Source organism: Pristiophorus japonicus, chromosome 7 (assembly GCF_044704955.1).
Source record: "Pristiophorus japonicus isolate sPriJap1 chromosome 7, sPriJap1.hap1, whole genome shotgun sequence".
In the NCBI taxonomy this organism is placed as follows: domain Eukaryota; kingdom Metazoa; phylum Chordata; class Chondrichthyes; family Pristiophoridae; genus Pristiophorus; species Pristiophorus japonicus.
Genome location: NC_091983.1, coordinates 11,883,036 through 11,899,015, shown reverse-complemented (window position 1 = coordinate 11,899,015; position 15,980 = coordinate 11,883,036). Strand labels below are relative to the sequence as shown.

At 44.9% G+C, this 15,980-nt stretch overlaps 1 protein-coding gene across 8 annotated transcripts in view; it reads left to right on the top strand.

Moving 5' to 3' along the window:
• Window positions 1–15,980, top strand: part of shprh (SNF2 histone linker PHD RING helicase) — a 154,977-nt gene that overhangs the window by 100,032 nt on the left and 38,965 nt on the right. For all 8 annotated transcript variants that reach the window (XR_011593821.1, XM_070884805.1, XM_070884807.1 and 5 more), the window contains 2 exons: window positions 3,580–3,722; window positions 11,392–11,565. Coding sequence is in view for 7 of the 8 variants with exons in the window: in XM_070884805.1 (XP_070740906.1) it covers window positions 3,580–3,722; window positions 11,392–11,565 (317 nt within the window). In the remaining variant the exon portion in view is untranslated. The remainder of the gene's footprint in view (window positions 1–3,579; window positions 3,723–11,391; window positions 11,566–15,980) is intronic.

Here is a 15,980-nt window from a genome sequence, read left to right as displayed (position 1 = left end):
TTACTGGGCTGGGTTAATGTTACTGGGCTGGGGTAATGTTACTGGGTTGGGGTAATGTGGCTGGAGTAATGTTACTGGGCTGGGGTAATGTTACTGGGTTGAGGTAATGTTACTGGGCTGGGGTAATGTTACTGGGCTGGGGTAATGTTACTGGGGTAATGTTACTGGATTGAGGTAATGTTACTGGGCTGGGGTGATGTTACTGGGGTAATGTTACTGGGCTGGGGTAATGTAACTGGGGTAATGTTACTGGGCTGGGGTAATGTTACTGGGCTGGGGTAATGTTACTGGGGTAATGTTACTGGGCTGGGGTAATGTTACTGGGGTAATGTTACTGGGCTGGGGTAATGTTACTGGGGTAATGTTACTGGGCTGGGGTAATGTTACTGGGGTAATGTTACTGGGCTGGGGTAATATTACTGGGCTGGGGTAATGTTACTGGGGCAATGTTACTGGGCTGGGGTAATGTTACTGGGTTGGGGTAATGTTGCTGGTGTAATGATACTGGGCTGGGGTAATGTTACTGGGCTGGGGTAATGTTACTGGGCTGGGGTAATGTTACTGGGCTGGGGTAATGTAACTGGGGTAATGTTACTGGGCTGGGGTAATGTAACTGGGGTAATGTTGCTGGGGTAATGTTACTGGGTTGGGGTAATGTTACTGGGGTAATGTTACTGGGTTGAGGTAATGTTACTGGGCTGGGGTAATGTTACTGGGTTGGGGTAATGTTGCTGGGGTAATGTTACTGGGCTGGTGTAATGTTACTGGGCTGGGATAATGTTACTGGGCTGGAGTAATGTTGCTGGGGTAATGTTACTGGGCTGGGGTAATGTTACTGGGCTGGTGTAATGTTACTCGGCTGGGGTAATGTTACTAAGCTGGTGTAATGTTATTGGGCTGGTGTAATGTTACTGGGCTGGGATAATGTTACTGGGGTAATGTTACTGGGCTGGGGTAATGTTACTGGGCTGGGGTAATGTTACTGGGCTGGTGTAATGTTACTGGGCTGGGTTAATGTTACTGGGCTGGGGTAATGTTACTGGGTTGGGGTAATGTGGCTGGAGTAATGTTACTGGGCTGGGGTAATGTTACTGGGTTGAGGTAATGTTACTGGGCTGGGGTAATGTTACTGGGCTGGGGTAATGTTACTGGGGTAATGTTACTGGATTGAGGTAATGTTACTGGGCTGGGGTGATGTTACTGGGGTAATGTTACTGGGCTGGGGTAATGTAACTGGGGTAATGTTACTGGGCTGGGGTAATGTTACTGGGGTAATGTTACTGGGCTGGGGTAATGTTACTGGGGTAATGTTACTGGGCTGGGGTAATGTTACTGGGGTAATGTTACTGGGCTGGGGTAATGTTACTGGGGTAATGTTACTGGGCTGGGGTAATATTACTGGGCTGGGGTAATGTTACTGGGGCAATGTTACTGGGTTGGGGTAATGTTGCTGGTGTAATGATACTGGGCTGGGGTAATGTTACTGGGCTGGGGTAATGTTACTGGGCTGGGGTAATGTTACTGGGCTGGGGTAATGTAACTGGGGTAATGTTGCTGGGGTAATGTTACTGGGCTGGGGTAATGTTACTGGGTTGGGGTAATGTTACTGGGGTAATGTTACTGGGTTGAGGTAATGTTACTTGGCTGGGGTAATGTTACTGGGGTAATGTTACTGGGCTGGGGTAATGTTACTGGGCTGGGGTAATGTTACTGGGCTGGGGTAATGTTACTGGGTTGGGGTAATGTTACTGGGGTAATGTTACTGGGTTGAGGTAATGTTACTGGGCTGGGATAATGTTACTGGGGTAATGTTACTGGGCTGGGCTAATATTACTGGGGTAATGTTACAGGGCTGGGGTAATGTAACTGGGCTGGGGTAATGTTACTGAGGTAATGTTACTGGGCTGGGGTAATGTAACTGGGGTAATGTTACTGGGCTGGGGTAATGTTACTGGGGTAATGTTACTGGGCTGGGGTAATGTTACTGGGCTGGTGTAATGTTACTGGGCTGGGGTAATGTTACAGGGGTAATGTTACTGGGTTGGGGTAATGTTACTGGGTTGGGGTAATGTTACTGGGTTGGGGTAATGTTGCTGGGCTGGGGTAATATTGCTGGACTGGGGTAATGTTGCTGGGCTGGGGTAATGATATTGGGCTAGGGTAATGTTATTGGGCTGGGGTAATGTTACTGGACAGGGGTAATGTTACTGGGCTGGGGTAATGTAACTGGGGTAATGTTACTGGGCTGGGATAATGTAACTGGGGTAATGTTACTGGGCTGCGGTAATGTTACTGGGTTGGGGTAATGTTGCTGGGGTAATGTTACTGGGCTGGGGTAATGTTACTGGGCTGGGGTAATGTTACTGGGGTAATGTTACTGGGGTAATGTTACTGGGTTGAGGTAATGTTACTGGGCTGCGGTAATGTTACTGGGGTAATGTTACTGGGCTGGGGTAATGTAACGGGTAATGTTACTGGGCTGGGGTAATGTTACTGGGGTAATGTTACAGGGCTGGGGTAATGTAACTGGGGTAATGTTACTGGGCTGGGGTAATGTTACTGGGGTAATGTTACTGGGGTAATGTTACTGGGCTGGGGTAATGTTACTGGGGTAATGTTACTGGGGTAATGTTACTGGGCTGGGGTAATGTAACTGGGGTAATGTTACTGGGTGGGGTAATGTTGCTGGGATAATGTTACTGGGGCAATGTTACTGGGTTGGGGTAATGTTACTGGTGTAATATTACTGGGCTGGGGTAATGTTACTGGGCTGGGGTAATGTTACTGGGCTGGGGTAATGTAACTGGGGTAATGTTACTGGTCTGGGGTAATGTTACTGGGGTAATGTTACTAGGTTGAGGTAATGTTACTAGGTTGACGTAATGTTACTGGGCTGGGGAAATGTTACTGGGCTGGGGAAATGTTACTGGGGTAATGTTACTAGGTTGACGTAATGTTACTGGGCTGGGGAAATGTTACTGGGCTGGGGAAATGTTACTGGGCTGTGGTAATGTTACTGGGTTGGGGTAATGTTACTGGGCTGGGGAAATGTTACTGGGCTGGGGTAATGTTACTGGGCTGGGGTAATGTTATTGGGCTGACGTAATGTTACTGGGGTAATGTTACTGGGCTGTGGTAATGTTACTGGGGTAATGTTACTGGGCTGGGGTAATGTTACTAGGGTAATGTTACTGGGCTGTGGTAATGTTACTGGGCTGTGGTAATGTTACTGGGGTAATGTTACTGGGCTGGGGTAATGAGACAAGTAAAGAAGCAAAAGATGTGTGTGGAGGAGGTATAAATGGCAACAACAGAACCATTACCAACAGCTGCATCTGATAAAATGGGGCTGGAAGTTATGGTCTAAAATTATTGAACTGAATGTCTAGTCCGGAAGTTTGTGAAGTACCTTATCGAAAGATTGAGGTGCTGTTCCTTGAGCTTCCGTTGAGCTTATTACCTCCCTCTACGGTGTATTGGTCACCTGTTTTTTGAATGTTGGGAAATAGGACGGAGTTGCTGAGCATTACCTTGAGATATTGAAACGTCTTTCTCTTCCTATGTTGTGTCTTCCCGAAGATTCACTTTGGGTCTCCTTGGTGGCTCGGTATCATTGAGTGTGTGCTGCACGCTGCCCTGGATGAAGAACTCGTGACAAGGGTGCAAAATGAAATCTCGTCCAGCTACAAACAGCAAGCTAGCAAACTCTCCATGGCTGAAAAGTAAGTGGAGTTGCATGCTGTCCCATATCTGATTGTTGCACTATGAGGACTAGATGCTAACCCTCAGCACATTAAGCTGATGGCTCACCAGAAAAATCTTTTTTTTTTTTTACTGCGTTTGGCTGTTGTCGACGTTGACCAATCAGGTTGTTTTGAGGACCATGACTAGAGGCTATTGGAATCAATTCATCAGATGTTGCTTTCTCTCACCATTTGTTGCACACAAAGGGAGAAAGGTTTCCAGGTGGTTTCCGAGAGTCACACCTTGTTTACTTAGTATTTAGAATCATAGAAATTTTGCGGCATGGAAGGAAGCCATTTCGGTCCATCGTGTCCGGGCCGGCCAACTAAGAGCTATCCAGCCTAATCCCACTTTCCAGCTCTTGGTCCGTACCCTTGCAGGTTACGGCACTTCGAGTGCATAGCGAAGTACTTTTTAAATGTGATGAGGGTTTCTGCTTTACTACCCTTTCAGGTAGTGAGTTCCAGACCCCCACCACCCTCTGGGTGAATAGGTTTCTCCTCAACTCCTCTCTAAACCTTCTACCAATTCCTTCAAATTTATGCCCCCTGGTTATTGTCCCCTCTGCTAAGAGAAATAGGTCCTTCCTAAGTGCTCTATTTAGGCCCCTCATAATTTTATACATGAGGGGATTGTCATATGAAGAAAGATTGAGCAGTTTGGGCCTATACTCATTGGCGTTTAGAAGACTGAGAGGTGATCTTATTGATGCGTATAAGATTCTGAGGGGGCTTGACCGGGTAGATGCAGAGAGGATGTTTCCCCTCGTGGGGGAATCTAGAACTAGGGGGCATTGTTTCAGAATAAGGGGTCGCCCATTTAAAACGGAAATAAGGAGGAATTTCTTCTCTCAAAGGGACATGAATCTTTGGAATTCTCTACCCTGGAGAGCTGTGGACACTGGGTCATTGAATATATTTAAGGCGGAGATAGACAGATGTTTGAACGATCAGAGAGTCAAGGGTTATGGGGAGTGGGCAGGGAAGTGGAGTTGAGGCCATGATCAGATTAGCCAAGATCTTATTAAATGGCAGAGCAGGCTCGAGGGGTCAAATGGCCTTCTCCTGCTCCTATTTCTTATGTTCATATGTTCAATTAACCAGCCTATCCAATCTTTCCTCATAGCTAAAATTCTCCAGTCCAGGCAACATCCTCGTAAATCTCCTTTGTACCTGCTCTACTGCAATCACATCCTTCCTGGAATGCGGTCTTTGTCCCCGACAGACCTTATGTATAAATGCATCTTTTGAAACTTTTCATTTTTTTCTTCTGAACCCCCACCACCCCTCCCGAGGAATTTTCTGGGGTATGCCTAACTGTTGTCTGATGTGAAAGCTTCTTTCTCTCAAGACTGGTTGTATCCAATATTTTGAGATGAGGAGGATGTTCCTTGACGTGAATGGATTGCTGGTTTTATTGGAGCAATCCTGCCGTTATACTGGTGGGCTTCGGGTCTGGAAATGTAATAGGGAGTGGGGTTACAGTGGCAGTGGGTAGAAAATAGACTAAGATTGCCATATTTTGCTACAGTGTACGACTGTGACGTGTGATGCAGGCCATAGGCCTGTTGGTATGTGAGTGCAGCACCTGCTAGTGTCCGATAACTTAAAAGATGTTTTTGTGCTCATGGTGGAATTCCCTTTGTTACCATGCAGTAACCTGGCAGTAGTCTGTATTAGAGCAGTCTTTATCTTCGGCGGAAACTGTGAGGAGTAACATTAATAATCCTAAAAACATCGAAGCAGGAGTAGGCCATTCAGTCCCTTGAGCCTGCTCCACCATTCAATTAGATCATGGCTGACCTGTATCTTAACTCCATTTACCCACCTTGGTTCTGTAACCCTTAATACCCTTACTCAACAAAAATCAATCTCCGTTTGTAAATTTTCAATTGACCCCCAATCTTCAATTGACCAACAGCTTTTTGGGAGGGAGAGGTTCAGATTCCCACCACCCTGTGTGTGAAGAAGTGCTTCCTGACATCACCCCTGAACGGCCTGGCTCTAACTTTAAGGTTCTTGTCCCCTTGTTCTGGACTCGCCCACCAGAGGAAATAGTTTCTCTCCACCTACCCTATCAACTCCTTCAATCATCTTAAACACCTCGATCAGATCACCCTTTAATCAACAACAAGAACTTTTATTTATATAGCGCCTTTAACGTAGTAAAACATCCCAAGGCGCTTCACAGCAGTGTTACAAGACAAAACGGATAAATTTGACACCGAGCCACAAAAGAAGAAATTACAGCAGATGACCATGAGCTTGGTTAAAGAGGTAGGTTTTAAGGGGCGTCTTAAAGGAGGAAAGAGAGGCGGAGAGGTTTAGGGAGGGAATTCCAGAGCTTAGGGCCCAAACAGCTGAAGGCACGGCCACCAATGGTTGAGCAGTTATAATGAGGGATGTTCAAGAGGGCAGAATTTGAGAAGCGCAGACATCTTGTGGGGTTCTGAGGCTGAAAAGGATTACAGAGATAGGATGGGGCAAGGCCATTGAGTGCTTTATAAACAAGGATGAGAATTTTGAAATCGAGGCATTGTTTAACCGGGAGGCAATGTAGGTCAGAAAGCACAGCGGTGATGGGTGATCGTGACTTGGTGCAAGTTAGTACACAGGCTTTGAGTTTTGGATGACCTCAAGTTTACAGAGGGTAGAATGTGGGAGGCCAGTCAGGAGTGAGTTGGAGTGGTCAAGTCTAGAGGTAACAAAGGCACGAATGAGGGTTTCAGCAGCAGAAGAGCTGAGGCGGAGGCGGAGGCGGGCGATGTTACATAGATGGAAAAAGGCGGTTTGAGTTACGCCGCGGATATGTGGCCAGAAACTAGTTTCAGGGTCAAATATGATACCGAGGTTGGGAACAGTCTTGTTCACCCTCAAATTGATGCTAGGGAGAGGGATGGAGTCAGTGGTTTGTGGCGGGGACCAAAGATAATGGCTTCGGTCGTCCCAATATTTAATTGGAGAAAATTTCTGCTCATCCAGTATTGGATGTCGGACAAGCAGTCTGACAATTTAGATACCAAGCAGGGGTCGAGAGAAGTGGTGGTGAGGTAAAGCTGGGTGTCATCAGTGTACATGTGGAAACTGACTCTGTGTTTTCAGATGATGTCGCCAAGGGGCAGCATATGGATGAGAAATAGGAGGGGGCCAAGGATAGATCCTTGGGAGACACCAGAGGTAACGACGTGGGAGTGGGAAGAGAAGCCATTGCAGGAGATTTTCTGGCTACGATTAGATAGATAAGAATGGAACCAGGCGAGTGAAGTCCCACCCAGCTGGATGATGGTAGAGAGGCGTTGGAGGAGGATGGACTGGTCAACTGTGTCAAAGGCTGCAGACAGGTCGAGAAGGATGAGGAGGGATAGTTTACCTTTGTCACACTCGCAAAGGATGTCATTTGTGACTTTGAAAGGGATATATATACTCAAGGGATTATAAGCCTAGTCTATGCAACCTGTCCTTATAATAGCCCCGGTATCATTCTGATGAGTTTGCACTGCACCCCCTCCATGGCCAGTCTATCCTTCCTGAGGTGGGGGGCGCAGAACTGAACGCAGTGACTCCAGACAGTGTCCAACCAGAGCTCTGTACAGCTGTAACCTAACTCCCACCCCTTTGTATTCCAGCCCTTTGAGATAAAGGCCGACATTACATTCGCCTTTTAGAATACTTTTGCACCTGTCTTTTAGTGATTACTGTACATGGACCCCTAAATTGCTAAGAGTACAATAGATTACAAGCCAGAAGCTGTCAGTCAGGCCAATCTGAGTTGACTAACTTCAGCTTTTCCAATCCATTCCTGAAAAGCACACATTTCATTTTTAAAAAAAAATAAATAATTGCATTGCATTTTGTTCAAGAAAATAAGCCTCTTTGACGGGATCACAGGCACAACACGGACCAGAAGTTACAGTTGGTGATAATGGTGGAGGAATATTTAGTCTTGTTTCTGTCTATTGTTTTAGTGGGGCTGTTACTTCCAGGTTAAGACCTCTATTAAAGGAAAGGAGCGAGGGATGTTACACAAAGATGTTTAGCCTTTGACTCCCACTATTGCAAGCGGTGATTTCAACCCCCATGCTTGAAAATGTTGTAAATACGTATCGGGTTGATCAGCATCTAAACGAGAAAAAGACGGGTTATTTGCCTGTAATTCTTTGTCAGAACTTTTTCTTCCCATCTGTTTGGAGGGGGAGGAAGAACTGAGGGAGGCCAGATGATTAGGCATCATGGGCTCTGGTTGGCACCCACCCCAACTCGGGCACTCCTTTCTGAACTTGTCAAGCTGCCAGTGCCTCAGAAAGTTGCACTCAGTCACTCTGTTTCTGATGATAGACTCCAGTACTCAGTCCCTTGCTTTTTGTAGTATATGTTAATGATTTAGACTTAAATGTAGGGGGCATGATAAAGAAATTTGCAGATGATCAAAAATTAGCTGAGTGATTGACAGTGCGGAGGAAAGCTTTAGACTGCAGGAAGATATCGATGAACTGGTCAGTTGGGTAGAAAAGTGGAAAATGGAATTCAATCTGGAAAAATGTAAGGTAATGCATTTGGGGAGGGGCAACAAGGCAAGGGAATACACAATAAATGGGAGGATACTGAGAGCTATGGAGGAACAGAGAGACCATGGAGTGTATGTCCACAGATCCTTAAAGGTAGCAGGATGGGTTGATAAGGTAGTTAACAAGGCATACGGAATGCTTTCCTTTATTAGCCAAGGCATAGAATACAAGAGCAGGGGGGTTATGCTTGAACTGTATACAGCACCAGTTAGGCCACAGCTAGAGTACTGCGTACAGTGCTGATCACCACATTACAGGAAAGATGTGATTGCACTAGAGAGGAGATTGACGTAGATGTTGCTAGGACTGGAAAACTTTAACTATGAGGAAAGATTGGATAGGCTGGGTTGTTTTCTTTGAAACAGAGAAGACTGAGGGGAGATGTAATTGAGGTGTATAAAGTTATGAAGGGCCTAGATAGAATGGATAGGAAGGACCTATTTCCCTTAGCAGAGGGGTCAATAATAAGGGGGCATAGATTTAAAGTAGTTGGTAGAAGGATTAGAGGGGAGATGAGGAAAAATGTTTCACCCAGAGGGTGGTGGGGGTCTGGAACACACTGCCTGAAAGGGTGGCAGAGACAGAAACCCTCATCACATTTAAAAAGTACTTGGATGTGCACTTAAAGAGCCGTGACCTACAGGGCTACGGACCTAGTGCTGGAAGGTGGGATTAGGCTGGATAGCGCTTTTTCGACCGACACGGACAAGATGGGCCGAATGGCCTCCTTCTGTGTCGTAATTTTCCATGATTCTAAGGATCAGTGCTTGGGCCTCAACTATTTACAATCTATATGAATGACTTAGATGAAGGGACTAGTGAAATGTATCCAAGCTTGCTGATGATACAAATCTAAGTGGGAAAGTAGGCTGTGAGGAGAATGCAAAGTGCCTGTAAAGGGACACAGACAGTTTAAGTAGTGGGCAGTAAGGTGGCAGATGGAGTATAATGTGCGGAAATGTGAGGTTATCATTTTGGTAGGAAGAATAGAAAAACAGAATATTTTTAAATAGTGAAAAACTCTTAAATGTTGCTGTTCACACAGATTTATTTGTCCTCATACAGGAAACACAGAGGTAGCATGCAGGTACAGCAAGCAATTAAGAAGGCAAATGGCATGTTGGCCTTTATTGCAAGGGGGTTGGAGTACAAGAGTAAGGAAGTCTTGTTACAATTGTACAGGGCTTTGGTGAGACCACACCTGGAGTACTGTGCACAGTTTTGGTCTCCTTATCTGAGGAAGGATATACTTGCCTTAGAGGCGGTGCAACAAAGGCTCATTAGATTGATTCTTGGGATGAGAGGGCTGTCTAATGAAGAGAGATTGAGTAGATTGGGCTTATACTCTCTGGAGTTTAGAAGAATGAGAGATGACCTCATTGAAACATCTACGATTCTGAGGGGGATTAACAGGGTAGAGGCTGAGAGATTGTTACCCCTGGCTGGAGAGTCTAGAACTAGGGGGCACCGTCTCAGGATAAGAGATCGGCCATTTAAGACTGAGATGAGGAGGAATTTCTTCACTCGGGTTATGAGTCTTTGGAATTCTCTGCCCCAGAGGGCTGTGGATGCTCAGTCATTGAGTATACTCAAGGCTGAGAGCGATAGATTTTTGGACTCGAGGGGAATCAAGGTGTTGTCTTAAAACAAACTTCTGTTTGTTCACTTGAGTAGTAACAAATTCAGTCTTCTGGTTATAATAATTTTATTCTTTAACTTCAGCATAAAAATCAATTTACAAGCTGAGTATAGTCACAAATGGAGCATGTGTACAGAGACATGGGTATCATCGTGCTCTCGAACAAAGGGATACACCAATTTCTTAACAAAGTGGAGCAGGCATTACCTCATATGGTAGTCTCTGGCTACTGCATAGTCCAGGAACACAAGTCTATATCAACAACACACACAAAACATCGTGGCCTTGCTGTGTAAGCATAAACCACTAGTCTTGAGACTTTTTTTTATCCAAACACATAAAACGGAGAGAGACTATAAAATGCTGCAGTACAGATGGATCTGGTGGTCTTTGTACATGAAACACAAAAAGCTAGCATGCAGGTACAGCAAGTAATTAGGAAGGGAAATGGAATGTTGGCTTATATTGCAAGGGGGATGGAATATAAAAGTAGGGAAGTCCTGCTACAACTGTACAGGGTATTGGTGAGACCACACCTGGAGTACTGCGTGCAGTTTTGGTCCCCGTATTTAAGGAGGGATATGCTTGCTTTGGAGGCAGTTGAGAGAAGGTTCACTAGGTTGATTCCTGAGATGAAAGGGATTGTCTTACGAAGAAAGGTTGAGCAGCTTGGGCCTATACTCATTGGAGTTTAGAAGACCATATTGAAACATACAAGATTCTGAGGGTACTGGACGGGGTAAATGCAGAGAGGATGTTTCCCCTCGTGGGGGAATCTAGAACTATGGGGTATAGTTTCAGAATAAGGGGTCGCCCATTTAAAACAGAAATGAGGAATTTCTTCACTGAGGGTGGTGAATCTTTGGAATTCTCTACCCCAGAGAGCTGTGGAGGCTGGGTCATTGAATATATTTAAGGTGGAGATAGACAGACTTTTGAGCAATAAGAGAGTCAAGGGTTATGGGGAGCGGGCAGGAAAATGGAGTTGAGGCCAAGATCAGTTCAGCCATGATCTTATTGAATAGCGGAGCAGGCTCGAGGGGCCAAATGGCCTACTCCTGCTCCTATTTCTTATGTTCTTATGTAACATAATATTTCTAACCTAGAAGAACATTCTGTTATGAATATCGAAGACTCTTTGGTCACAAAACACCAGCTGTTGCTAAGTGAAATCTCTCTCTCCAATGGCACCAACCTCCTTATTTCCCTTATATCGAATGAACAAAATGTGAACACCTTTTGGAAGTTGAATTAACCAAATTCCATCTGCCAACACAAGGGATATGGAGGATCAGGCAGGAAAGTGATATTGAGATCGAAGATCAACCATCATCATATTGAATGGTGGAGCAGGATCAAGGGATTGAATGGCCTACTCCTGCTCCTAATTCTTACATTCATATATTGTTATTTGTGTTGACCACAGTTAACTTTGTACACCCAGATTCCGGGACTGCAAAGGCCTGCAGTTTGTGCTGACGGTGCAAATTGAGGAGGTGAAGAAATCCCAAAAGATGGTGCAGGACTCGGTCAAGAATCTGGAGGGTCCTCCATCAAAAGAAGAAATTCGGGTCGCCACAGCGTGCCACCTTCGCCCTGTCCGGTTTCCCCTGAACAAGTGGGTATCACCCTATATTGGGCCAGGCCATAATTGGCTTTCTGTCAATGGGCAACACAGAACTGTGGTTCTTTTCACAAACTGTTTCTATTGTGTGTCTTCTCCACCCTTACCTCCATCGGGGCCCTGGTTTAACATCTCGTCGGAAAGACAGCACCTCCGACAGTGCAGCACTGCCTCAATACTGAGCCGGGAGTGTCAGCCTAGATTATGTGCTGAAGTGGGACTTGAACCCACGGTGTTCTGACTCAGAGGAGGGTGTTATCGCTGAGCAACGACTGATGTAGCTAAGAATGCTTGTTAAATGAGATTTGGAGTTACTGATGGAATTTTTAATGTTGCAAACCAGCAGCAAAACAGCTATTGGGGAACATGGCATTGTCAGCAGTTTCCATGGATACATGTGATTAAGGGATTATGGTTTTCGGGAAATTATATGATTTAACATGCATTAAGAAAAATGGCATTGAAAAAAAGACTTGGATTTATATAGCGCCGTTCACGACCACCGGACGTCTCAAAGCGCTTTACAGCCAATGAAGTACTTTTTAGAATGTAGTCACTGTTGTAATGTAGGAAACGTGGCAGCCAATTTGCGCACAGCATGCTCCCATAAACAGCAATGTGATAATGACCAGATAATCTGTTTTTTTGTTATGTTGATTGAGGGATAAATGTTGGCCAGGGCACTGGGGATAACTTCCTTGCCCTTCTTTGAAATAGTGCCATGGGATCTTTTTCGTCCACTTGAGAGAGCAGACAGGGCCTCGGTTTAATGTCTCATCTGAAAGACGGCATCTCTGACAGTGCAGCGCTCCTTCAGCAGTACACTGGAGTGTTAGGCTAGATTTTTTTTGTGCTCAAATCCCTGGAGTGGGGCATTAGAGGTGGGAGGTGTGTGGCCAGGAGAGCAACAGTCATTTCTCCATTCATGTACCTGAGAAATGGCCTTATCTCTTCCTTTGGAATGTTTTCTTTGGTATAGGTGCATTATAACTGCAAGATGTTGGAATTCCCTTAGGCAAAAAAAAGTTTTCCACTTTTTAGCACCATATTTCTCAGTTGTGCGGGCTATCTAAACAGACCTCTAAATGAAGAATTTTGGTCAGGTGTTGTCTCAGGGAGAGTCTCGGGGAGATGAAAGGACCATTGTTTCTGGTACATGAATGGGCCATTCCTCAGGTACATGAATGGGCCATTCCTCAGGTACATGAATGGGCCATTCCTCAGGTACATGAATGGGCCATTTCTCAGGTACATGAATGGGCCATTTCTCAGGTACGTGAATGGGCCATTTCTTAGGTACATGAATGGGCCATTCCTCAGGTACATGAATGGGCCATTTGTCAGGTACATGAATGGGCCATTTCTCAGGTACATGAATGGGCCATTCCTCAGGTACATGAATGGGCCATTCCTCAGGTACATGAATGGGCCATTCCTCAGGTACATGAATGGGCCATTCCTCAGGTACATGAATGGGCCATTCCTCAGGTACATGAATGGGCCATTTCTCAGGTACATGAATGGGCCATTTCTCAGGTACATGAATGGGCCATTTCTCAGGTACATGAATGGGCCATTTCTCAGGTACATGAATGGGCCATTTCTCAGGTACATGAATAGGCCATTTCTCAGGTACATGAATGGGACATTTCTCAGGTACACGAATGGGACATTTCTCAGGTACATGAATTGGACATTTCTCAGGTACATGAATTGGCCATTTCTCAGGTACATTATCAGGTATTTACTGGGGAGATAAAACAGGTGGACATGACATCGATAATCAGATAAGTATATTTAAAATAAAAAGAGGGGATATATTAAATAAACTAATCAAGCTCAAAAGAGGACAAAACCACTGGTCCAGATGGATTGCATTCACGCATTTAAAAGAATCTAGGGAAGAGATAGCAGAGGCATTACTACACATATTTAATAATTTGGTAGAAAAAGGTGTAGTGCCAGAGGACTGGTGGATAGCTAACGTAATATCTCTATTTAAGAAGGGGGAATAGAACATGTCCAGGGAATTATGGACCAGTCAGCTTAACGTTGATGGTAGGAAAAATAATGGAATCCCTACTAAAGGGGAGAATAGAAGAACATCTAAAAACCAAAAATATAATAACGAATAGTCAGCATGGATTTCAAAAGGGAAAGTCTTGCTTGACCAACCTTTTGAATTTTTTGAAGAGGTAACAGAGAGAGTAGACCATGGCAATGCAGTAAATGTAATTTATCTAGATTTTCAAAAAGCCTTCGATAAGGTACCCCATAATAGACTGATGAACAAGATCAGAGAATGCGAAGTCAGGGGACAATTAGCAGAATGGACAGCTAACTGGCCTCAAGACAGAAAGCAGAGAGTAGGGGTAAAAGGTAACTATTCACAGTGGCAGAAGGTGGATCGTGGTGGTCCACCGGGATCAGTGCTGGGACTGTTGTTCACAATTATATTAATGCTGTAGACTTTGGAATCAAAAACACAATTTCTAAATTTGCAGATGACACCAAATTGACAGTCAATACTGAGGAGGACTGCAACAAATTACAGGAGGACATTAGTAAACTTGCAGAATAGTCATATCATTGGTAAATGAAGTTCAACACAGATAAATGTGAGGTATTACATTTTGGAAGGAAGAATAGGGAAGTCACTTATTACTTGGAGGGTGCAAGTCCAGGTGGGGTAGAGGAACAAAGGGATCTTGGAGTACAAATACACAAATCGCAAAAATTACCGACACAGGTTAGCAAAGCCATTAAAAAAAGCAAACCAATCATTAGGGTTTATTTCTACAGATATAGAATTGAAAAGTAGGGAAGATATGCAAAGCCCGTATGGAACCTTGGTTAGACCACACTTGGAGTACTGTGTACAGTTCTGGTCGCCATATTATAAAAAGGATATAGAAGCACTAGAGAGGGTGCAGAGAAGATTTACAATAATGATACAAGAAATGCGAGGGTATACATATCAGGAAAGGATGAACAGGCTGGGTCTCTTTTCTCTTGAAAAAAGAAGGCTGAGGGGTGACCTAATAGAGCTCTTTAAATTTATGAAAGGTTTTGATAGAGTGGATACAGAGAGAATGTTTCCACTTGTGGGGAAGAGTATAACTAGAGACCATCAATATAAGATAGTCACCAAGAAATCCAATAGGGAATTCAGAAAATAATTCTTTACCCAAAGAATGGTGAGAATATGGAACTCGCTACTGCAGGGAGGGGTTGAAGCAAATAGTATAGGTGCATTTAAAGGGAGTCTAGACAAGCATATGAAGGAGAAGGGAATAGAGGGTTATACTGATTTAGATGAGAAAAGACAGGAGGAGTCTCGAGAGGAGCATAAACGGCAGCAAGGACTGGTTAGGCTGAATGACTGTTTCTGTGTCGTATATCCTATGTAATGAATGGGCCATTTCTCAGGTACAATAATTGCCCATTTCTCAGGTACATGAATCATCATCATCACAGGCAGTCCCTCGAAATCAAGGACATTTAAAAGTGAGTTCTTAGGTGACTGAACTTTCCAATATGGGAATTACAGTCTCTGCCACAGATGGGACAGACAGTCATTGAAGAAAAGGGTGAGTGGGACAGGTTTGCCGTACGCTCCTTCCGCTGCCCGCGCCTGTTTTCTGCATGCTCTCGGCAACGAGATTCGAGGTGCTCAGCGCCCTCCTGGATGCTCTTCCTCCACCCAGGGCGGTTCCTTGGCCAGAGACTTCCAGATGTTGGTGGGGATGCTGCACCTTATCAAGGAGGCTTTGAGGGTGTCCCCGAAACGCCTCCTCTGCCCACCTGGGGCTCGCCTGCCGTGTAGGAGCTCCGAGCAGAGCGCCTGCCCTGGGAGTCTTGTGTCAGGCACAATGTGGCTCACCCAATAGAGCATGAATGGGCCATTTCTCGGGTATATGAATGGACCATTTCTCTGATTTATGAATGGGCCATTTCTCAGATACATGAATGGTCCATTTCTCAGGTACATGAATTGGCCATTTCCCGGGTACATGAATTGGCCATTTCCCGGGTACTTGAATGGGCCATTTCTCAGGTACATGAATGGGCCATTTCTCGGGTACATGACTGGGCCATTTCTCGAGTACATGAATGGGCCATTTCTCGGGTACATGAATGGGCCATTTCTTGGGTACATGAATGGGCCATTTCTTGGGTACATGAATGGGCCATTTCTTGGGTACATGAATGGGCCATTTCTTGGGTACATGAATGGTTCATTTATCGGGTACATGAATTGGCCATATTTCAGGTACATGAATGGGCCATATTTCCGGTACATGAATGGGCCATTTCTCAGGTACATGAATGGGTCATGATCTCATAATTGAATGGAATAACTGAATTACCAACCCCAGACAGATCCATAAATGGCCATTTATGTCTTT